At 42.6% G+C, this 23702-nt stretch overlaps 2 protein-coding genes across 5 annotated transcripts in view; both read left to right on the top strand.

Moving 5' to 3' along the window:
* FBXL7 (F-box and leucine rich repeat protein 7) overlaps positions 1-20941 on the top strand; it is a 357358-nt gene extending 336417 nt beyond the window's left edge. Inside the window, exons 3-4 of the mRNA XM_090278907.1 lie at positions 14493-15104; positions 20056-20941. Coding sequence (XP_090135033.1) covers positions 14493-15104; positions 20056-20792 — 1349 coding nt within the window. The 3' untranslated portion in view covers positions 20793-20941. The remainder of the gene's footprint in view (positions 1-14492; positions 15105-20055) is intronic.
* LOC150008280 (actin, cytoplasmic 2-like) lies at positions 2536-4673 on the top strand. 4 transcript variants are annotated; one of them, XM_090278903.1, is made up of 2 exons: positions 2536-2563; positions 3587-4673. In XM_090278903.1, the coding sequence occupies exon 2, from the start codon at positions 4101-4103 to the stop codon at positions 4671-4673; it is 573 nt and encodes a 190-aa protein (XP_090135029.1). In that variant the 5' UTR covers positions 2536-2563; positions 3587-4100. The 4 variants fall into 4 exon arrangements, with proteins under 4 accessions (XP_090135029.1, XP_090135031.1, XP_090135030.1 ...); XM_090278905.1 differs by lacking the exon at positions 2536-2563 and having other exon boundaries at positions 3577-3706; positions 3830-4673; XM_090278904.1 differs by lacking the exon at positions 2536-2563 and having other exon boundaries at positions 3577-3858; positions 3953-4673.
* Positions 20942-23702: the final 2761 nt, after the last annotated feature.

The following is a 23702-nucleotide window of genomic DNA, read 5'->3' as shown; positions in this document are numbered from 1 at the left end:
TTCAGAAATAAGCAATACATGTTTTTGAATTGTGCACCTTCCTGAGTAGCATGATGAAATCTCATGCAGTCCTGCTCCATCCCACCTGGGACATGAATCATCACTTTGTCCAGCGTCTCCATGCTATGTATGCTCATCTCAGTTATCACATTGCTCACCAGAAAGAAAAAGAACCATATTTATATAACTTTTGTTACAATATGTTGTTATAATAGTTGTTTTATCTTATTATTAGTTGTTCATTAGCTGTGCCTAATTTATAAATTAAACGTTATCATGTATGTATAGAAAAAACATAGTATATGTAGAGTGTGGCACTATCCTCAGTTTTAGGCATCCACTGGGGGTCTGGGAACATATCCCCCAGGGATAAGGAGAGTTGACTGGATCTATATAAATGATGAACCAGAATCTACCATTTAGTTTGTTTTCAGACTAAGTATAAGTCTCAAATTTTGGTTAGAAGGGAACTAAAAGCACAAGTTGTCCAGAAAACAATACTAAATAGAGATTATCTTAAATTTTTCAAATGTATACTCTCTTGCCTCCCAGTTCCCAGCCTCCACTCCAAGCATTATTTTTTTGAATGATCTTGGGACTAAGTGGGAGCTTTAAGTACTGACTGATGCCACATGCTATAATTAGGAGCTAAATTTTAGATTTACTTTTTAAAAATCTTGATCCAAGTGTTGTTAAGACATATATTCAATAAATATAAACGTATAGATATCTTTCTAAAGAGAAATATATGACCCAGAAATTATGGACTGGTTGATATATGGGTGAAATGGAACATTTATGAAAGGTCCTAATTCTATAGAGAAGTAATTTTGCACTTGGTATGGAAGGTGTTTCACTTTGCTTGAATCCTACTCTGCAGCCAAATTTCCTAAAAGTTATTATTATTAATTTTCCTTTAAAATAAATGTGATTTAAGTTTTGAAAAATGAGATAGTCTAGCTTGGGGCCATGTGAGCAAGCCCTGGAGAGTCCTGCCCCCAAAGCCAAGAACCCATGAAAAAGTCAGTGTTTGTGCTTCTGAATTGTGAGTCTCGGGTGGCCCTGGGGTCTCTCAAGAAGAGATTATGAACTTGAACTGTAGTAGGCTGAGAGGACTCCCCCTGCAAAATGTGTGTCAGGTCAGTGAAGAGTGTCCATCCACCCACCAGCTCACAGAGATTCTCAGCAACTAAATAAAACAACTTTAAACATGCTAAGTTCCTTTAGTTGTTACCTTTTCTATTTGATAATAGGTTTTCTCAAGTATTTAAAAATGACAACAGGGTATTGTATTTATGAGTCAATATTTAGATAGTGCTTAGAATAGTGTCTGGTAGATAATAAACACTTTATACATATTTTACATTGAAAGAAATTGTTGTAAGTATTTTAAACAATGGTGGGTTACATTTCCAAATAGCTAAGGAAATTCAAGGATTTACGTTGGTTTAGGAACATTCTGATTAATTATTGATTTTTACATGTTTATAAGTTTACTGCAATTTCTCTTTTTTCTCACTAGAAAGTTGAATTTGTGAGATAGACTGCTGCTCCCTGTGGGGCCTGCTTCTTCTGTGAACTGAAAATGTATCAGTTTCTCTTTGCCAGAATCTACATTCAATACTATACTAGGTATTGCACTTAAAGATGCAACTGTTGGAATTCTGTAACTATTCATGGGGAAGTAAGGCAACAGCTTTAACTGACAATCGAAGGTAGAAAATAATTAAGGCTATCATATAAAGTGCAACTTGGAGGTTAGAAATTATAGATTGCAAGTCTTTACAAGAAAATCTATGTGTTTCTTCTCTTGTCAAGACAAGAGCTGGCTCACTTCCCTAGCTTTGCAAAGCTGCCTATGAGCTCTCTGGAGGACAGTGAATAAATATTACTGTCTGTCCCGCACTGTGATGACAAAGCCAGTTGTGATCACTACAATCAATATGTGAATCAGTTCTGAGATCAAGGGGGTTGGTGTTCCTGTTCCATCTTAGGTATAAACTTAAACAGAAGTCTTAAAATTCTAGGCCAATGTAAAAGTGTTCTTCTTTTTTACTTATTGTGCATTTTATGTTTTATTGTTATTAGGAGTGAGCAGTGATATAAATAATCTACAACAGCAGGTATCATGAAAACAAAAGCACCAAGCATTTGGCTCTGAGACCGTTTGGATGATAAAGGCTGCAAGGAATTGTTTTTGTGTGTGCGTGTGTTTTTTAAATACCTTCTGAGTAGACTAATCTTATTAAACTAAGTGTATGCACTGCCTTCAGCCTAAATTAAGTGGAGGGGAAAGAACAAAAAGACCTCAAAATAAAATATCTATAAAGCACAGAGATGTTTCAACTTCTTCAATCTGAAGCATCTGCTTCTTACAAGAGTTTCCTAAAAGTGGTTCCTGAAAGGGATTTGTTGCAGGACCAAGCAACGTGCATTCTCTTGGTGCATTAGTTAAACTTGTCTAGGTGGTTGAATCCAGGTGAGACTCTGGACTGACTTCGACATGAATGAGACAGCACCTAGCCTTAAGATGTTCATAGTCTAGAGACACTATGTGAAAAAGGCTATGACGCCACCATATTTGAATTTAATGGAAACACCATTCGACCTGGATGGATCTGGAAAGTCCTGACAGAGAAGCTGACATCCTACCTGGGACTTGAGCAAGGACTAAGAATCTACCGGTTAGTCTGGCAGAATAGATGTCCTCGGCTGGGAGAACAAAATGAGCAGGTACAATTTTGGGCAAAGTTCTCCTACACACTCTAAATTTTGACTTTTATTCCTTGGATATAATGCCTGGCATATAGAAAGCATTCAAGACAAAGGTGTGAAATAAAATGTATTGGTTTCCAGGGGCTATTGAATCAGGTGGCTTAAAACAACAGAGTTTATTGTCTCACAATTTTGGAGGCTAGCAGCCTGAAATCAAGGTGTTAACAGGGACATACAGGTGCTAACAGCTGCCTCTTTCAGTTCCTGGTGGCCCCAGATATCCCTGGGCTTAGTACAGCATAAGTCCAATTTCTGCTTCCATCATTGAACTACCATCTTACTCTGTGTGTGTGTTTCTGTGTGTGTTTTCTCCTCCCATAAGGGCACCAGACATACTGGATTAGGAACCAGCTTAATCGAGGATAACTTCGATTTAACCTAATTACACTTTCAAAGACCCTGTTTCCAAATAAGGTCACATTCACAGGTTCCAGGGGTTAGGACTCGAACATATCTTTGTGGTGGACACAATTCAACCCACAACAGAAAGAATGAGCCATCCAAGGCACCAGTGCAGGGAAATCGATGCAAGACAGAGGCTATATTAGAATGGGAGAGGGTTTGGAAGGAAGGTCAGAGTCAGGAATCTCAGTGTAGTGGTTGAGAGGAGAAAGATGACAATAACTTGAACTGGAGTGGTGACAATGGAGACAGAGAAGGGAGTGGAACATTAGATCCATAAACTAATCAAAATGAAGGACTTGGGGTCTCACTCACTGCAGCCGGCCCGCAGTCCTTGTTGCCTCACATCTCTGCTCTCTGTTTCTCTGTGCTCCGTGACTGCCACCCTCTCAGATCACTGTGGAAGAAGAGATCGCTGCACTCGTCGTCGACAATGGTTCTGGCTTTTGCAAAGCCAGCTTGCTGGGGATGATGCCCCCAGGCCATGTTCCCTTCCATTGCCAGGTGCCCTTGACACCAGGGCATCATGGTGGGCAGGGGCAGAAGGACAGCTGCCTACATGGGCAACAAAGCCCAGAGCAAGCATGGCATCCTGACCCTGCACTACCCTATGGAGCATGGCATCATCACCAACTGGAATAACATGAAGAAGATCTGGCACCATACCTTCTACAATGAGCTGCATGTGGCCCCTGAGGAGCACCCCATGCTGCTGACAGAGGCCCCCCTGAGCCCCAAGGCCAACCATGAGAAGATGACTCAGATCATGTTCAAGACCTTCAATATGTCCCCTGTTTACCTCTGGCATTGTCACGAACTCTGGGGACAGGGTCACCCACACTGTGCCCATCTATGAGGGTTACGCCCTCCCCCACACCATCCTGCATCTGGACCTGGCTGGCTGGGACCTGACAGACTGCCTCATGAGGATCCTCAGGGAGCATGGCTACAGCTTCACCACCACTGCCAAGTGGGAAATCGTGCGTGACATCAAGGAGTTCTGCTATGTCACCCTGGACTTTGAGCAGGAGATGGCCACTGCTTCTTCCTCACACCGCCTGGAGAAGAGTTATGAGCTGCCTCATAGGCAGGTGATCACCATTGGTAACGAGCAGTTCCAATGTCCACAGGCACTCTTCAGACCTTCTTTCCTCAGTATGGGGTCCTGTGGCATCCATGAGACCACATTCAACTCCATCATGAAGTGTAACGTTGACATCCATAAGGACCCCTATGCCAACATGGTGCTGTCTGGTGGGACCATCATGTATCCCAGCATTGCCAACAGGATGCAAAAGAAGATCACATCCCTGGCTCCCAGTATGATAAAGATCACAGTCATCACCGCCTCTTCACCCCACCAACCTCAGTGCAAGTTCTCAGTGTGGATTGGCGGCTTCATCCTGGCCTCACTGTCCACCTTCCAGCAGATGTGGATCAGCAAGCTGGAGTACGATGAGTCAGACCCCTCCACTGTCAACAGCAAATGCTTCTAAATGGACTGTGGACACATGTGTAGCATTTGCTGCAGGGGTTGATCACACCTAAATTTAACCTGGCAAATTTATATGCTTCATGCTGGACTCATGAGACTGGAATGAGCCTTCAAGAAGAGATTATCCTTGAAGCTTGTATCTGATCTCAGCACTGGATTGTAGACTTGGTTGCTGATTTTGACCTTGTATTCAAGTTACCTGTGCCTTTGGTACACATTTAACACCTTGTACATATCTTTGATTTAAACCCCTGTGCTTTGCGGTTGGTCAATTGATGGCTTAAACAAGATGCATGTTTCTGGGAGAGAAATCCAGTGGCTTAATGAGAATCGCAAGGCTCCATGTCCCTGATGTGCGCAGGGTATTACCTTTCATGAACTGCCTGTTCCAGGGTTTCTCTAGAGGCTGGCACAAGACCTGAACCAGTTGTCATTTATGTCCTGCCAGTCTGACAGGCTTGGGCGGGTCCAAGCATTGGGACCCATTTTCCTTCCTTAGCTTATATTTCCTGCCAGAACATCTGGCTTGTTACTTGCCTTGAGCTGGAAAACGTTTTGCATTTCCACCTGTAAATTTATTCATTCTTTTAATTTATGTAAGTTTTTTGTATGCAATTCTCAATTCTTTAAGAGATGACAAATTTTGGTTTTCTACTGTCATGCGAGAACATTAGGCCCATTGTGAGGAAAAAGAAAAAAGTAAAGGACTTGACAACTAATAAGAAATACACCAGATTCAAGATGATTCCCAGGTTTTCTAGCTTAGGCAGGCAAACTTGATGAGTGGCAATACCATTAACAGTAACTAACACAGTCCAGACTGTAAGAAAAAAGATTGTTTGCAAAAGATAGGAATACATTCAGCCTTGGATATATTGTATTGGAGATACATTCAATACACTTATGGGAAAAGGGCTGGCATAGTATTGTCCAGTAGAATCTTTACAGTGATGGAATTGGTCTATATCTGTGCTGTTCAGTGCAGCAGCCTCTGGCCACATGTGGCAATGAGCTCCTGAAATGTGGCCAGTGCACCTGAGGATCTGAATTGTTGGTTTCATTTTAATAAATCTAGTTTCCAATAGCCACACATGGTTAATGGCTATCCTATTAGACAGCACTGGTCCAGCCGGCACATGTGTTTAGTGTTTGAGAGGGACACAGAAGTGGAAAGAGAGACTGGTGTGTACTGGAAATCAAGATTTGGGCATCATTAGTGTATAGGCAGTTGCTGAAACTATATGAATGCAAGAGCCCACCCATGGGGAGGCCAGAGGCTAACAGAGAAGAGTGAGGATGAAACCCATGGGGAACACCAGTGTGTAAATGGTGACCACAAAGGTGAGCAAACAATACCTGTGAAGGAGAAAGGAAAAGCAGAAGAGAGAATGGTTCTGGAAAAGTGACAGGAGAAATTTCAAAGAGGGCAGTGCACCATGTCATAGAAAAAACAGATTTTATTAAATCAACTATGAGAAAAGGCTTTCACATTACAATATTCTTTTTACCAATAGATGCAATGACCATGTTTTTTTTCACTCGAAATTATTACATTGTGCTTTAACCATGGATTTTTATTTTTATTCTACCACCTTCTTCCACCCAACCCCTCCTGCTGATTTGAAAAACATTTCATAGGTTTTTGGAGACAACAGTAAGAAATTTACAAAAATGGGACTATTCCAAGGAACCCAGGATATTTTGCTAGTAGAAACACAGCCCCATAGCAGAAAGGTGCAGAATTCCTTCCCCACAAAGTCCTCAGCAGAGGTTGTATGTTTTTTTAAATGCCTCCACCAACAGTGTCACTTTCTATAGATTTCACCTAACTACTCTGCGAAGTGGGTGGAATGATTTCCAGTTTACAAAAGAGGAACCTATGGCTCATGAAGTTTCACCCACTAACCTGAGAGAATGCAAGTTGTACCTAATATAGCAGAGACGGGAATCCAAGCTCATCGGTTGTCTTCCATGTTCTTTCCACCTGAACAGCATTTCCTGAACTTAAGACACTTACAAATGCTGTCATGATTTTTATTCGCTCAATGTTTTTTAAAGTAAACTTAAATTACTGTTTAAAAACCAAATATTCCAATATTGCCTTACTTGGAAAACCAGTATCAGTTGCCAGAAATAGAGGATGATTTTTTTTTAATAAAAATAAATTATAATGAAAAGTAAAACCCAAGCAATAAAAAGGCTATTAAATGCTAGCTAAATGCTGCTCTTTGTCAATGACCTTGAATTTAAGACCTGCTTTTTTTCTTAAAGGAAGGTTAATAAATGTTGAAAGAGATTCTAAAAACATGCTCAGCGCTTGCCTTTTGAGAATGGTAACCATGAAGAGCAGGACACACTCTCTGTGTCAGGGATGAAACATCCAGCTCTCTGTTCAAGGATCATCTCCTTTTGCCATGTTACTGCTTAGTACCCAAGGAGGGTACTAAGAAGGTATCCTTTCAACACCAAAGAAAACCAGAAGGAGGCTGGTGAATTATATATAGTTTCTGAGGCCACCTGATTGTTCATTGAGCATAAATTTCCTAAAAGATTCTTCATATATATGTTACAGACACATACCGTTCTGTACATTACATTGATCATATTCATGACTTTTAGAACAAAGTGGCTTAACAGTTTCCTTGGCAATAACTAATTCCCTTCTACAGGAGCTAAAAGGCAAAACAGAATCCATGCCCTCAGTTCGATTCAGAGTCAGAAACGGGATAACATTAGGGAACTGGTGGTCAAGCATCAGTAAAGTGGGGCGTTGGACTGGACCTGACGTGACAGGGGCCTCCTCATCGTCTTCAGGATCTCAGGGATCAATCACCATGGCTCTACCCTCATGGGACTAGTCCAGGTAACTGGCGAAGTGGGTGTTTGTTCTTGGAGAGTCTTATCCATAATCTAATCTTAGGGGTACCACCTTCTCAATGACATTACCAACAAGAACCCTGGAGTCCTGAAGGTAACTCCTCCAGACAAAATGCAGGATAACCTGGTCTCTATTAATTTCCACTTGATAGCAACCTATTCCTTAAACAAGGTCTAGGTGCGTATATAATGTAAACCACATTAAGAAAAAATATTTTGAAATAAAACAAGAAGGAAAAAGATCCTTCAGATGGTATTTTTTCTTCACTAGCTGGGTTTTATAGATGTATTTGTTTAAGCTTGAGTTTAAGCTAAGAAAAGAAACCTTGCTTTTTATGGCAAGAGTTCTTGAGGAGAAAGACCACTTATAATGGAAAGCATCTTGCACCAAAGGTTTGGTAATCAGAGAAGGAACATGCAGAGTAGCTTTGTAAATTTTGACTTTGAAAAGCCAGTGTAATGTAAATATTACTTCCTTGAGTGTAAACAGCAGTGGTTTGAAAATAAAAACTTGTACAAAACAGGCAGCTATCTAGTTAGAAGAAAATGTGTCTAATAAGCATGTGTGCATGAGATGCCTTGAATATTTTTAAACTGTACTGTAATTACTAAAGATGCAAAATTTCCAGGACTTCTGAAACCATGAGAAAAATAGTTTTTAGGGTTTTTCCCCCCAGAAGAAAAGACAACTATACTTTTTGGTATTCCTTACATATTTAAAGTAAGTAACTTAAGAACACAAAACATAGTGTTCTTGTGTAAATTACATACTTGGAAATGTTTTCAATTATTGAAATATTAATGGCTGGTTTGGCTCAGTGGATTGAGCGTCGGCCTGTGAGCTAAGTGTCGCTGGTTCGATCTTCCAGTCAGGGCACATCAGAGAAGGAAAACTCTGATTCCAAAAAACCTCCGCTGCCTTGCGGCATACCTCTTCAGGGGAAAGGCTAAGGGAGTAAACCCCGACAGAAAATCCGGAGCCGGAGTCCCTAAGGCGGTTTGACGTTGTAGTCAACACCGGCAACTCCTGCGGCGCACCTGAAGCCAAGCTGTATTGACTCCGTCTTTCCCTTGGATCCTTCAGCTGCGAAGAGAGGGGGGGTCTGCTGCATGGGCAACAGCAGACCCTCCATATCACCCTGCCCAGGCTCTGTAGCTTCAGCTTCACTGGAGAGGACACTCCAGCGTCATCGCAAGATGTCGATTCAACACGGGAGGAGACAGATACCGTGTCACTCCCGAGTCGGACTGCACAACCATTCTTGGCGGTGCAGATAGACTCTTAAGAAGCTACACCATCGTCTCTCGAGACGGACGTCTGCCGACAATGGAGCCACAAGCTCTTAAACTTTAAAGAATCAACTATCTCTTAGTATAGACAACAGTAGGAAATATCAATATAAAAAGTATAATTATATTTATTTGACTCAAGATCTCCATTGTGTCAAAGATTTGAGAAAACTCAAAAGCGCAACAAAAATATTGTTTAGTTCAAATGTTTTTCACTACTGTGAAATTCTCTACTCATTGTCTTCATGTTAGACTTATGAAAACTGACCTTGTTACCCAGGCTTGTGCAAACTTCTCTATCCTTTACCATCCTGGACTTTGTGTGATTTGAGTGCATTGTCATTTTAGAGTCAATTTTCTCTCTCCCTAAATGAAAAAAAAAGGAAATTGGGGAACTCAGAGTCCAAGTTATGGAGGTACTTGAATGGGGCTGTGGTAGACGCAGAATCAAGGTGGGCTAGAAATTTGCTTTATAATCCAGTCAAATGCAAAAGCTCCTCCCCTCCTAGACCCCATCTGGGCACTGAAGCAGTAGTAACAATGTGTGTTAAATGATCCAATGAATGAAGGAATCTCTACTTGAAAAATCTGCAGCAGTCCAACCTACAGAATTTTAACATCCAGTGTCTGTCCCTATGTATTCCTTACAGTCCATCTGTATATTTTTATGCAAATATCAGTGCTATGTGTATTTTTGTTCTATTTTAATCTTCTTTTTTTCTTTTAAATTCTTTATTTTTTTTTCTCTTTTATTTTTTGGTTTTTCAATTACAGTTGTCCCATTTTTCTCCCCATTGCTCTCCCCCACCCAGCCCACTCCCTCTCCCGCAATCATATCCCTCCCCGTGGTCCATGTCCATGAGTCATTTATACACGTTCCTTGACTAAACCCTTCCATTCCTTACCCCCCTTCTCTCCCTCCCCGCTTCCCCCTATTGACTGCTATTCTGCTCCTTGTCCTATTTAGTTCATTTGTTTATGTTGTTCTTTAGGTTCCTGTATTATGTGATATCATATGGTATTTTTCTTTCTTTGCCTGGCTTATTTCACTAAGCATAATTCTCTCTAGTTCCATCCATGTTGTCGCAAATGGCAGGAATTCCTTCTTTCTTTCTGCTACATAGTATTCCATTGTGTAAATGTACCACTGTTTTTTGATCCACTTATCTACAGATGGGCACTTAGGCTGTTTCCAGCACTTAGCTATTGTAAACAGTGCTGCTATGAACATAGGGGTGCATAAGTTCTTTTGAATTAGGGTTTTAGGATTTTTCGGGTATAATCCTAGCAGTGGAATCGCTGGTTCAAAAGGCAGTTCCATTTTTAGTTTTTTGAGGTAATTCCATACTGTTTTCCATAGTGGCTGCACCAGTCTGCATTCCCACCAACAATGCAGTAGGGTTCCCGTTTCTCCACATCCTCGCCAGCACTTGTTGTTTGTTGATTTGTTGATGATGGCCATTCTGACTGGTGTGAGGTGGTATCTCATTGTGGTTTTTATTTGCATCTCTCTGATGGCTAGTGACATTGAGCATTTTTTCATGTGTCTATGGATCTTCTGTATGTCCTCTTTGGAAAAGTGTTTGTTCAGGTCCTTTGCCCATTTTTAATTGGGTTGTTTGTTTTCTTGATGTTGAGTCGTATAAGCTCTTTATATATTTTGGAGATCAGTCCCCTGTCTGTGATGTCATTGGCAAATATGTTTTCCCAATATTTTAATCTTTTGAATATATCCAGCTTCTCAATGTCATTAAGAAATATAGGCCACAAAATTTGTATGCTATTGAAAAAGTATGTGATCATTTCTCCTTTAAATTCCACCATTCTGCCTTCATGATACTTACATGTTTATCTCTATCTTTCTTTGAGTCTTACATATTCATAACGGACAACTTCTTTTCTAATTCTTATCTTTGTAATTAACCAGACATAACCTTTTTTGCATATTTTCCTCTAATTCCTTTGTCTCTCTGTCCATCCTTCCATGCACCCATCCATTTTACCACAGAATAACTTTCAGAGCCTACCTTTAAAAGATTACATTATCAATTCATGTACTTGTTCTTGAAAAAAAAAGTTTGCTTAAAGTATGTCTGTAGGGAAAACAGTGGTCTTGGTAGATAAAATTTAAAAAAAAAAAAGCCTCTTACCTCTTACTTTCTGGAAATATTTTACAAGTTATTAAAGTGTATCTCTCTCCTAAGAGTTTGAACATTACTTTTCTTGACTTTTCAAGGGACATCTTATCTTAAAATAAATGACTGAGAGCATTTTATGTACACCTCTTTGCAATGTTTCTTGCCAAGAATGCTTTGTGAGTGATATCTGCTCCTTATGGCGATGTGGATACCACAGAAGCAGTAGGCAAGGAAGGCTGTTAAACAAACTACTGTGTGCCATTTCACCATGATCCCCACCTCCAGTTATCAAAAGGACTTCTCAGAATTTAAGAACACTGATGAGGCATCAGTGAATTTGATCCTTGATAGAAACTTTTGGGAAAGCATATTTCATTTGGCACATTTTGCAAGTTGTTACTTTCCCTGCTCAGAATAATGCATGGCAGTGTGGAGACCATCCATATACTAACTATCCTTCATCTCACCGTTTGCCTAGGGGAAACATGTAAAGAAAGAGGTAGTATAATGGTGAGGTTTTATATAAATGTATACAACTGTATATATTGTATTAAAATTAGCAATAATATCCTCTGAGAATTATTGTCAAATCATGTTTTACCCCAACACGTATCACCTAAGTGATGCAGGCTGATTTTGCCCTAAAGATATTCCCTTGGAATAGGTATTCAGATATAAAAATAAGTTTATGCCTGCCAAATATTCTAAATCCATAGTCTTTCTTTGTGCTTTTGTTTATATTGCAATGTCATAAGGCCATGAGGAGGGCTCCAGCTTTCTTCTAAGTCTATCGTCTTAATACTTGTCTTTGACCCTGCCTACTCTAAGTGTATACCCAGGTATCAGGCATCAGCATCCTTGTTTCTAAACTCTTATTGAAAAATTTGCAGCTATTGCCAGTGTCCACTTAGCTCTCAGCCTTCTGAGAAGACATAGGAAAGGAACCCATGTACAAACAGTGTGCTAGATCTTTCTGCAACCCACTGTGCAAATGAAATCTACTACTCATAAGGTGGATGCAATCATTGTTTTGAATTTGAAGCCATGCTTTATTTTCCTAGTATACAGCAGACATTTATATTCTGGGGTTCTTGATAGTTCTATATGAAAAACTTCTGTTTTTATCAATCATACCTAGTGGCAATAAAGAGCTCTTAGTATCAATGGATAAGAAAGACTGTGTGGCAAGACATGCATATTTTATTCATAACATTTATTTCTAAATTAATATATATGTGTGTGTGTGTATTTGGAGTAAATATATGTATGTTTTAGGTTTATATTTATATAAATATATAAGATTAAATATGTGTAATATAAATATACATAAGGTACATTAAATTAATGTATTTATATAAATATATGTATTATATATTTAGGTAAATTATTGTTACTTGTCTTAGTCTATTTTAGGGCTGCTATAGCAAAATACCAGAGACTCATAAGACTTAGGTGGCTTATAAGCAACAGAAATTTATTTTTCATAGTTCTGATTGCTGGGAAGTTCAATATCAAAACAATGGCAGCTTTGGTATCTGGTGACACTTGCTTCCTCATAGTCAGCTGTCTTCTCACTGTGTCTTCCCATGGCAGAAGGGCAAGGGAACTCTGGGGTCTCTTCTTTAAGGACACTAATCACATTCACGAGGACCTTACCCTCATGAACTAATCAGCTCCGCAAAGCCCCACCTCCTAATACCATCACCATTGTTACCAAACAACAACAAAAAAAAAAAAAAAAAAGAAAGAAAGAAAGAAAATAGAGGCTTGGCTGCCTGTCGCCACAAAAGCCAAACTTGTGAAGTACATGCTGGTGTAAAAGGAAAGAGCTTTTATTCAGGTGCTGCACAGTCTAGGAGAATGGCAGACTCCTGTCTCAAAGCCCATCTCCTCAGCAACAGTAAGAAAAAACCAGTATCCAGACCTGCTCCAAATTAAAATGTAGTCTTTTTGGTGCCTGCGGGTGGCTACTAAGTGGTCATCCACTTAACTGAGCTGGTTCCTGACAGCTGTCCATTCCAGGATCCCTCCTAGAGGCCGTGGGCCATGCAGCTGCTAGAGCCTCAAGGTCACATACTCCCAAGCCAGAGAGCATGCAGACACACAAGCGAATGCATCACCATGTGGGAGAGAGAGATGGGGAGTGGTGGAGAGAGAGAGAGAGAGAGAGAGAGAGAGAGAGATGGAGGGAAAGAGAGAGAGAGACTCCCTCCAGGAGCCCATGGGCCACGTGGCTGCTAAGGCCCATGGCAGAAAAGGGCAGCGCACCATACCAGTGCAGGTCATTAGCCAGAAAGCCACAAGCAAGCAAGGGCCAGAGACCATTTATTTGTTCCCCTGGGACTATATTAGCTTGGGTGTGAAACAGGCCATGTGCTTTCTCACACATGGAGTGGGTTCACCTCCCAACCAATCCCTTCGTTCCCCAGTCTAGATTGGCAAGCCTCTTTCATCCAGAACCTCCCCATGCTGCCATTTTCACTCCTATGATGCATGTGCCTGCCTTCCCCTGGTACTGGAAGGTGGGGAGGAGAGCTTTTCCCTCTACAAATTATCTTGTTAGCCTTGCACATGCTCAGTGTAAGAATCTTCCACTGCCACCATCTTGGCCAGACAAGGAGACTTCCCAGGCTCCAACCTACTGTCCATCTGGTAACACCATGGAAGTTAGGATTTCAATATAAGAATTCGAAGGGAATATAAATATTCAAACCATCACATTACTCATTATTATTTATTAATTTTAATTATCAGGTGCTAGGTATTCAATGATGACAAATCATATCCTTTCAAAAAAATTCTCTGATTGTTATTGACCTGCTAAAGAGTAAGTAGAAAAGAATGAAAAAATCTTGGTGTATGCTCTGGCAAAAGATGGGGGTTGGACGCCAAGCACAGTTCAGGGCAAAGACAGGCAACTTTATACACCCACTGGCCTGACTTCCTTTCTGAAACTCATTCTCCTCATTTGTAAATGAAGCATACTTTTTGCCTAGCCAAAACATAATTAGAAAATTAAATCAGTTTGTATTCACAATATGTGAATTCTCCTCCCAGAATAGGAATAATGAAACTTCGCAGTTGTGCCCTAAATCATCATTCGTGTAGATCAGAGGTCAGCAGACTGTGACCCTCAGGCCAAATCCAGCTGGTTTGTTCTCATAAAACAAATTTTATTGCAACTACCACGCCTGTTTGTTTACATTTTGTCCATGGCAGCTTTATGCACATCTCGCAGGGCTGAGTAATGGCCCCAGAGACGGAGCCCATATGGCCTGCGGTGCCTCCAGTATTTCATATCTGGCCCCTTACAGAAAAGTTTGCCCATCCCTGGTGCAGAGGATGGGCCCCTTTCTGGAAGTGGTGATACCGGCATGAGCTTCTGCTTCTGGTAGTGGATTCAGCAGGGTCCGCCCAGGATGGGTATCTGTGGAATGAGAGTGTCACCGCCACTTGCCTCCTTCAGGGGCTCCGCCTGGGCCATCATTAACCCTTTGCTCTCTGTCCTTTGCCAGACTCCGACCTGAGCATGCGCACACTGAGCACGCCCAGCCCAGCCCTGATATGTCCACCGAACCTGCCCGGATTTCAGAATGGAAGGGGTTCGTCCACCTCCTCGTCCTCCATCACCGGGGAAACTGTGGCCCTGGTCCACTCCCCACCCCCAACCCGCCTCACCCACCCGCTCATCCGGCTGGCCTCCAAACCCCAGAAGGAGCAGGCCAGCATAGAGCGGCTCCCGGACCACTCCATGGTCCAGATCTTCTCCTTCCTGCCCACCAACCAGCTGTGCCGCTGTGCCCGCGTGTGCCGCCGCTGGTACAACCTGGCCTGGGACCCGCGCCTCTGGAGGACTATCCGCCTGACGGGCGAGACCATCAACGTGGACCGCGCCCTCAAGGTGCTGACCCGCAGGCTGTGCCAGGACACCCCCAACGTCTGTCTCATGCTGGAAACCGTAACTGTCAGTGGCTGCCGGCGGCTCACGGACAGAGGGCTTTACACCATTGCCCAGTGCTGCCCAGAACTGAGGCGCTTGGAAGTCTCAGGCTGTTACAATATCTCCAACGAGGCTGTCTTTGATGTGGTGTCCCTCTGCCCCAACCTGGAGCACCTGGATGTGTCAGGTAAAGGGCAACCGACCTCCCACCAGGGAGGCCTTCCCAAGGCACCAGCCCAAAGCAGTAGAGGACATTGCCAACTTGAGAGGGTCCACATTTTGATAACCATTAAAGATGGAGGGTGGGTGTGAAGGAGCTGACTTCCAGAGAAACTGTCTCTGTGTAATCATGACCCCGGAGGTCAGAGATATCTCCTCCAGCAAATAATGTGAGCTTCTTAGAAGAACTAGAGGCATCTTTTTATCTGGCACTTGAAGTTAGCATGACTTTAGATGCCTTTCCTCCCCATCACTTCCACAGTTATTTCAGAGCAACCATAAATAATGGGAATCAAGTATCTCATCATAGGTAAAGAGGAACCAAATCTCTCACTCAGGCACAGGGAGTTGAAAAACGCCCTTACAGGGTGGCTGTTCTACACAGCCTGAGCACAGCGCTGTGGACAAGTGTCTCTTTATATTTCATCCCAGCTCTCCTCACCTGTGGGTTGATTCTGTATCTTTTCTTAAGCAAAATTATCAATTACAGAATCCAAAGTTAAGGCCTATCAAGTGGGGCTTTCAGTTCTTCTAAAAACTGAGGGAAATTTCAGCATGGCTGCTTTGCTCAAAAACCTCTCTCAGGCAGGAAGAATTAAAACTCATACTCACACTTTGGCACTAGTCATGGCCAGACTAACAGCCTCTCATTATCCCATCTGCCACCCATTGAAAAGATGAGCATTCGAGGGGCTGAAATCTGTAAGATGCATCAGGGAGCTAAAGAAATGAGCAACATGAGCCACAACCTCAGGGTTAGTTGGGGAAGGGGTCAAGGAGTGAAAACCACTGTGATGGGCAAATAAACAGAATTTGGGATTTACAAGCCTCTAAGTTAAATGACACCCTCTGAAAAAAAAAACCTCAGGTAAAAGCCAGTTCTCTCAGCTTGCTCACTCCTTCGAAAGCCGACATCTGAAAATATTTCAGATGACAGTCAATTATTTTGTGCAGATTCTCTTCCCTGCTGGCAAGCGGCTCTTTGCTCCCCTCCTCAGCTGGCTTCAGTACAAAACCATAGTAACCGTATGTTCAGTTGTGAGCAGCCATTGGCATAAAGAGGCAGGAAACAAAGAGATTTTCTTACATTTTTCCTCCAAGGAATTCTGGAAAGAGAAAGTACTGTGATGTGGTGGAAACTAATTTCAAAACCTTGTGATTTGGGACAATTCGCAGCTTTCTCTAGATGTGTTTCATCTTTAGTTTAAAAATAAAAGCAAGAGATTGGACTCTAACACTCTAAGATTCTGGGCACTGTGGGCTTCTTTTATAAACACTTCATTTTCTTTTCCTTTCTCTGATCAGGAAATAATTTATTTTTGGAATCCCCATCTTTGTTAAAGGGACTCCCCACACAACTTTAATACAGGCTGCAAGTAATTGTGCCCTCTCTTTTGGAGTCCTACTGATATTCAGTGCAAAAACTACTTTGGCTATTTGAGAATGGAAATTCCTGGGCTCTAGCCTGAGTGAGTGGTCCTGCTTAGGGTCCTGCTTAGCCTCTTTGATGAACCATTATATAAGTCTTGATGCCCTTTCTCTATATCAGTCTGACTAATTTGCAGATCCAACTATATTTTTATAGGTCTTCACATGTCCCTCAAAACCCTCCCGCGGTATGTGTACATAAAGACCAAAACAAGGGGACTCGGTAACTCACCAAGAGCACAGAATTACAGATGGGGGAGGGGGCATTTTCCAGTAGATGGACTTAAAAGCTCCAACAAGCCATAAGAATGAACTGATCACTACCTCTGAAAGGCACCCTCCATTTCTGAGGGAATCTGGAAATTGTTATATTGACACAGGGAGCAGCCAGAGGGCTGCTAGAGGTGATTTCATCTGTGCCTTGCCCTCCCTGGTTTTTCCACCTGGCCTCTGATAGTGGCCACCTTCTCAAAGGCAATAAACTTGACTGTGTAAGACTCATCGCTGGTCTAAATCTTAATTGTCCCCTAGGACACAAGACTGCCTCTCCCGTCCCCAGCAATGCAGAAAATGCCCACCTTTAAAGCTACCTTTTCAAGTCAGTGAAAATTACTATAACTAGCTATTGTTTTTTTGTCTTTCTTGTTTTTTTATTATCACATTTTACCTTTTATAAATGTCTAATCGGGGTTCTCCAGAGAAACAGAGCCAGCAGTGGATTAGGAGTTGAGAAACTGTGCCCTAGTCTCACTGAGCCTGAGATGTCTCATCTTTAAAAAATGAAGGTTAAATTGGATGATTTCTAAGGTTTTCTGTATGCCTGTAATGTATGAATGCATGAACTAGCCACAGATAATTACCTGCTGAGACAAGGATCAAACTTAGCAAATCTGTAAGCATTAAAGCTAAAGTTAAAATTTTAAGTTATTGATCTAAAATAAGCATGTCAAAATAGTTTCTTTACCAAAACTGAGCTAAAGTAGTACTTCATTACATTCAGAAGTAATTTTCAAAAACAAGGCACATATTTCCTGCAGGGCAACAGGTTTTGCTGGAGATTTAAAATATATATGTATAAAATAACAGAACCAAACTATTAAGGGACAGAGTTTGTCATATGCTCTTGTAAAACAAAGTGCTTCGCAGGCATCAGAGAGGGGCAACCACTACTGTGGACATACAAATTCAGTATAAGCAGGATCACAGTTAACCTGGAAAAAGGAACTCAGAACAAAGGAAGATTGCAAAGCTGAAGTTGAGAGGTATCAGCCACCTTCTGCGAAACCACAGAGCCCACTGGAGCAGCGTGGGAAGCCTCTGACCAGTCTCATCTTTGTTCTCTAGTGTTGCATTGTATGCTTTACTCCTTCCTGAAATTCTTTGACTTGGTAGCACGTGGCTTTTGAATCTCATTTCTCCCAGGACCTGAATTATACATGAGTTTCCTGGGCAGCCTGCCAGAAGGTGGGAGGAAAGTCCCAGTTAGCACTATTATGCAGCTGCTTGGAAGCCTTGGATATTACATGAGCAACAAGGCACAGAGGTGCCCGAGGTGAGGCACCCGGCTTAAGATCTGGCAGAGGGATTCCTGTAGGGCAGAGAAAGTGAGCAGTCTGTGCAGTGAAATGAACTATATATACATATGCATTTATTTACAGAATATATAGACTATGCATATTTCTTTATTTTACATACTAAAAATAAACTGTACACATTTACCTGGAATATATAGTGAACTGAATTATACAATAAATAAGTGTTTCATATATTATATGTAAATACATAATTATATAATATATAGTGTAAATAGCTATATAATTTATACACACATGTGTTCTTAGGGGGAGAGAGGTTAGAAACAATGTTTAGAGAGGCACGTAATGATATCTTCCTGAACTTCATTTCCTTATCTGTAAAATGGATTGTTTTAAACATCTGGTAAGAAAATGTTTATAAAAACACTTCGTAGACTTCACAATTCAACACAAATGAAAGGCATTATGATAAAACAGACAACTGTTTTTCAATGGAGATATACCTCAGCCAGGGTGGAAGTCCTGAAGATACTGAAATGTGGGAAATTGGATTATACTACCTGATTGTCCTATAGAAGATTCTATTCACTTTACAGGTCACTCACTCACTCATTCATTCTACAGATACTTAGTGAGCCCCAGTGTGTGAAGGATATGGCAGTGAACAGCCCAGAGTCCCTGTTCTCGGAAGCTGACATTCCGGAATGGGACAGCAAATACAAAAGTGAACAAATAAATACACAATGCCACAAAGGGATAGAGCGCTGAAAATGCATGGGAGTCAGGCAGGGGATACTGTTCATACAGGGTGATCAGGGACGAAGTATCCAGTAATCTGACCTGTGCTCAGGGACTGAAGAAAGCCTGGGTGGGCCCCTGGCGATCTGTGAGAGCCCTGTCCTCAGGCAGGAGGATGCGTGAGGAGTGTGCAAAGTAGCAAGGAGGCCAGTGGGGTCGAAAGAGTGGGGTAAGTGGTGTGGTCAAAGTGCACAGGCTGCAGGTTCTCAAGGCCCTCTGAGGCTTCCTGTTTCCCATGGGGAATGAGATGGGTGCCATCCAAAGGCTCAGAGCAGGGTGACTTGATTGCAGTTCTCTGGCAGCTGTGAAGAGACTGGAAGGTCAGGGGTCAGGCAGACCAGCAGAGGTGCTAGAACAATAATCCAGATGACACAATCATTCTTTCTTTACCAAGAAGAGGTGAATTGAATCCCCAGATGGTCACCTTGTTAAACTATTAACTACATGTATTTCCTGTAGACTTTTCTAAGCAGGCTCCTATCCATTATCTGGTTTTTCATCCTCATCATTTCCCTACATTAGAGGCATACCTACTGTTGATTCACATGTTATAGGGAAGTCTTGAGACAGAAAAGTTAAGCCTCTTGCCCAAGGCCGTAAAAAGTAGACTTGAAACTTGTGACTCCCAATCAGAGCTCCTTTTGCCAAACCAAAGACAAGGCCAAGCCTTCTCTCACATATGACACTTCTTTGGATGAGGGAGCTAGCAGACCATTGCAGGGAAAAACTAACCTTTCCTGAGTTTCCAGAACATTCCAGAACCAAGGTAAGATATTTACGCAAATGTCTCATTTCTTCTTCACAGCCACCTTTCAGGGAACATCCTTGTCCCCATTTTAAGGAAAAGGTAATACACGGAAGGCCTGATTTGCCCCATGTCTGGCAACTAGCGATGGCCTGGAATCGGATATAAAGCCCTCAAATCCCCTTAAACTCAGATAATCAAAGTAGTTAAAAAAAAAAAAAGAAAAGAAAAAGAAATCAGTGAGACCAGTGAACCCATTCTTGCTCTCCTTCTTTGTAGAAGCCAAGTAGGGAAGGGGTAACATGGGAATAGGATCAGGGGGAGGGCAGAGATCTGTGATGTCTGGGCCAGGGGGAACCCCCCACCCCATTCCCCGCGGCTGCTCTGAGCGTGTGTTCTGTCTCTCTGTGTAGGGTGCTCCAAAGTGACCTGCATCAGCTTGACCCGGGAGGCCTCCATTAAACTGTCCCCCTTGCATGGCAAACAGATTTCCATCCGCTACCTGGACATGACCGACTGCTTTGTGCTGGAGGACGAGGGCCTGCACACCATCGCAGCGCACTGCACGCAGCTGACCCACCTGTACCTGCGCCGCTGCGTCCGCCTCACCGACGAGGGCCTCCGCTACCTGATGATCTACTGCACGTCCATCAAGGAGCTGAGCGTTAGCGACTGCCGCTTCGTCAGCGACTTCGGCCTGCGGGAGATCGCCAAGCTGGAGTCCCGCCTGCGGTACCTCAGCATCGCGCACTGTGGCCGGGTCACCGACGTGGGCATCCGCTATGTCGCCAAGTACTGCAGCAAGCTGCGCTACCTCAACGCGAGGGGCTGCGAGGGCATAACGGACCACGGCGTGGAGTACCTCGCCAAGAACTGCACCAAACTCAAGTCCCTGGACATCGGCAAGTGCCCTCTGGTCTCCGACACGGGCCTGGAGTGCCTGGCCTTGAACTGCTTTAACCTCAAGCGGCTCAGCCTCAAGTCCTGCGAGAGCATCACGGGCCAGGGCCTGCAGATCGTGGCGGCCAACTGCTTCGATCTCCAGCTGCTCAACGTCCAGGACTGCGAGGTGTCCTTAGAGGCCCTGCGGTTTGTGAAACGCCACTGCAAGCGCTGCGTCATCGAGCATACCAACCCTGCCTTCTTCTGAAGGGACAGCTCCCATCCGGTGCTGTTTTCATACAAACATGAACAAAGCGAAATGTGTTTTTCTAAAGCAGCATATGTAAGCATCGACACCCACTCATAACAGCTCTTTCTTCCAGGAAGGTTCTTAGGCATCTGGCTTTCTTTTTTTTCTAATTTCCCAGGGCACTAGAGGTCATGGAAAGGAAAGGGATGAGGTGGGCAGGACAAAGTTCTGTTACAGTAAATGATTTTGTTGTTCAGGTCATTTGCAGGCAGTTCCTGTTCTCACAACTGATGTACCTCAGAAAGCTGATCCAATGTCATTGGAGATGCCCCTTTCTGTCTCTGTCTCCTCCTGACCCCATTTCCAGGGTTCTATACCCCGACCCTCATTCCCCCACCCCTCTGCCTCCAACAGCAACAACGACACATCATCAGAATAATAACTCTGTCCACACCTCCTCCTCCTCCTTATGCTTGACTGGCCTAAGCCACATGCTTCAATCCTGCACCCAAGCAAATTCTTATTAAATTCATATCACAGCACCTGGTATATGCAAATCACTTCCAAACCTTTTTAAAGAATCTCTTGCAACAAGCAGCATGGTGGAGGAGGAGATCTGCATTCTGCCACGAACCACTTCTATGATCTTGGGCAAAGCATTTGACCACTATGGGCTTCAGCTCCCAGCAGTAAATCAGAGACCATGCAGCCCAAGAATTAGCTTCACGCCAATTTTAGAATTGAGGGAACTGAGATGTCAATAAACAGAAGTACCTTGGCATAGAGCACATGATGTATAAATTCTAGGGACGCTTTTAGGACATTCAGAACTGCGACCGCCGGTGTCCTACAGGTCCTTTACTTCAACCTGAGTCTCACTCCCATCCCTGTTTGTTTTGGGTGGGTGAGTCTCTTGGGCATCTTTCTCCTACTCTGCTAGATCAGCCCAGAGCATCAGCCCACTTAATACCATCACAGCAAAGTTCAGATCCACCAGTCAAGCTGATCTTTCACATGGCGGAAAGACCCTCACAATTTTTAACTAACATAGCCCCAAAGAGCACACAGTCCTGTAAGGTTTTTCTAATTCCTCTCAGTGCACGCGTGGCCTGAATCATGCACATCTGCCCTGCAGATGACAGGAACAGACACCTCGGTTCGTTGTCATTCCAGTCACACTTCTACTTTTCTCATCTATTTATTACTTTTGTGCATCCAGACTTCATCACATAAAGCCTACTGGGGTTAAGTCATAGTGTTTAATTGTGCAGACTGCCACCTTGTGTGCCTTCCCCTGTGGCTGTCTGCATGTCCTTGATTGAAGAATGCAGGGCAGGCTTCCAGGTGTTCAAATGCTGTTTACTCAGAGATGCCCCACAAATGGAAGAGGGAACACATTGATAAAGCTTATGTGCTGGTTTACCAGTCAGAGTCCTGGAACAGAACATTAAAGTTATTGCCAAGTATAAATTTTAAAGGTCCTATTTGGATAGAAATCCATTTGCTAGCCTCATTCGTGTGAAATCAGGATGCCAGAAGAAATTCTATTGCTTATTTTCATGAAATTGAGTTGCCTTTTGTCAATAAACACATGACTTCTCCCAAATTATGATCTGGCTATGCCCCTCCTTCATCACTGTTCCGATTGCCCATTCTTTCTTAATGTGTCTACCATCTGAACCCACAACCTCTGCATCTCCAAGGCAAGCGCATGGGATTTGTTTCAGAATAAGCTCGCACACCTGTTGACAACTGCATTCCCACTGTAGGCTCCCTGCGTTCCTTTGTCTTGTGTTGGGAAGAAGATAGAGTGAGGTGGTGTCTGCCCAGGAGATTTCTCCCACGCATCATGTGAAATTAGGTCTTCTTTCCAGTCAACAAATTAGATGTGCAATCAAAGCCACGGGTGGGGGGGGGGGGGTGCAAATTATCTCGCTGGGGATACTATCTAGTGAGAGCCTTAGAGTTTAGAATCATAAAAGGGATTGAAAGTAGAATTCTCCTGCTCTGTGACTTGTTACCTCATATAAAACTTCAGAATTTGAGAGTCACAAAAGATTGTTCCTAACCCTTGGCACTGGGGTCTTCTAAATGAGCTGTTTTCAATACTCCTGGAATGAAAAGGGAGGTCCTAAATGGTTCCCTGAACCAGAGAAGGGGAGTCCTAATGCAAATAGTTTTTAACACCACCACCTGACTGCAACATCTAAACTGTCTTCCAAACATGAGACAAAGCCAACTTTCATACTGATTGCCCAGCATATACTGTCTTTCCCAGTTTCTTCCGTGTCCCCAATCTTCTTTTCCATTTTACTTCCCCTCGGGGTGTGACTCTATGACAGAGGTTACTGGAGAAATAGCTCAGCAGATTTTTAGAGACCAAACAAAAGGCCTCACTAGGAAATTTATCTGTTTTAAAACATTGCTTCCTTCCTGCCTCTGCTAAATTGAATGCTCATTGTTTTTGTTTTTTATTCTAATGTTCAAATCACTGCGTGCTGTATGAATCTAGAAAGCCTTAATTTACTACAACCAAGAAATAAAGCAATATGTTGGTAATTGGGTAAAGCTTCATTTAATATCCTGGCTGGAGGAGAATGGTGTTCAGATGAGACACACAAAAGTGAGCAAGAACCTTGTCTTACATTGACGTAAAGAGCAAGTCAGATCATTGGCAGCTGTTGTCCCTGTACAGTCACATCCACGGTTTTGTCATTTCCCTTGGCAAAAATTAGTAAGTAAGTGAAAAGTCTTTATCTTCACAGTTTAGTTCAGGTCTTCAATTCATTAACCCATGCTTACCAGATATATTTTGGAATTCATAATTTTTCATATTTTAGAAAGCTATCTGTGATATATTTTGTAACACCCCTAGTCTGGCACAGCACTCTTCATTAAACCAATCAATATTTCTGCATAAGAGTATTG

This window comes from Furipterus horrens, unplaced genomic scaffold (genome assembly GCF_987537825.1).
Source record: "Furipterus horrens unplaced genomic scaffold, mFurHor1.1.pri manual_scaffold_5, whole genome shotgun sequence".
Classification (NCBI taxonomy): domain Eukaryota; kingdom Metazoa; phylum Chordata; class Mammalia; order Chiroptera; family Furipteridae; genus Furipterus; species Furipterus horrens.
This window is presented reverse-complemented; position numbering and strand designations above follow the sequence as displayed.

Bases quoted from the DNA above. Each gene is read 5' to 3' on its own strand.
- LOC150008280 (XM_090278904.1), top strand. From the start codon at position 3,704: ATGGTGGGCAGGGGCAGAAGGACAGCTGCCTACATGGGCAACAAAGCC. The intron at 3,859-3,952 runs GCATGTGGCCCC...ATCATGTTCAAG, and splicing joins CATACCTTCTACAATGAGCT to ACCTTCAATATGTCCCCTGT.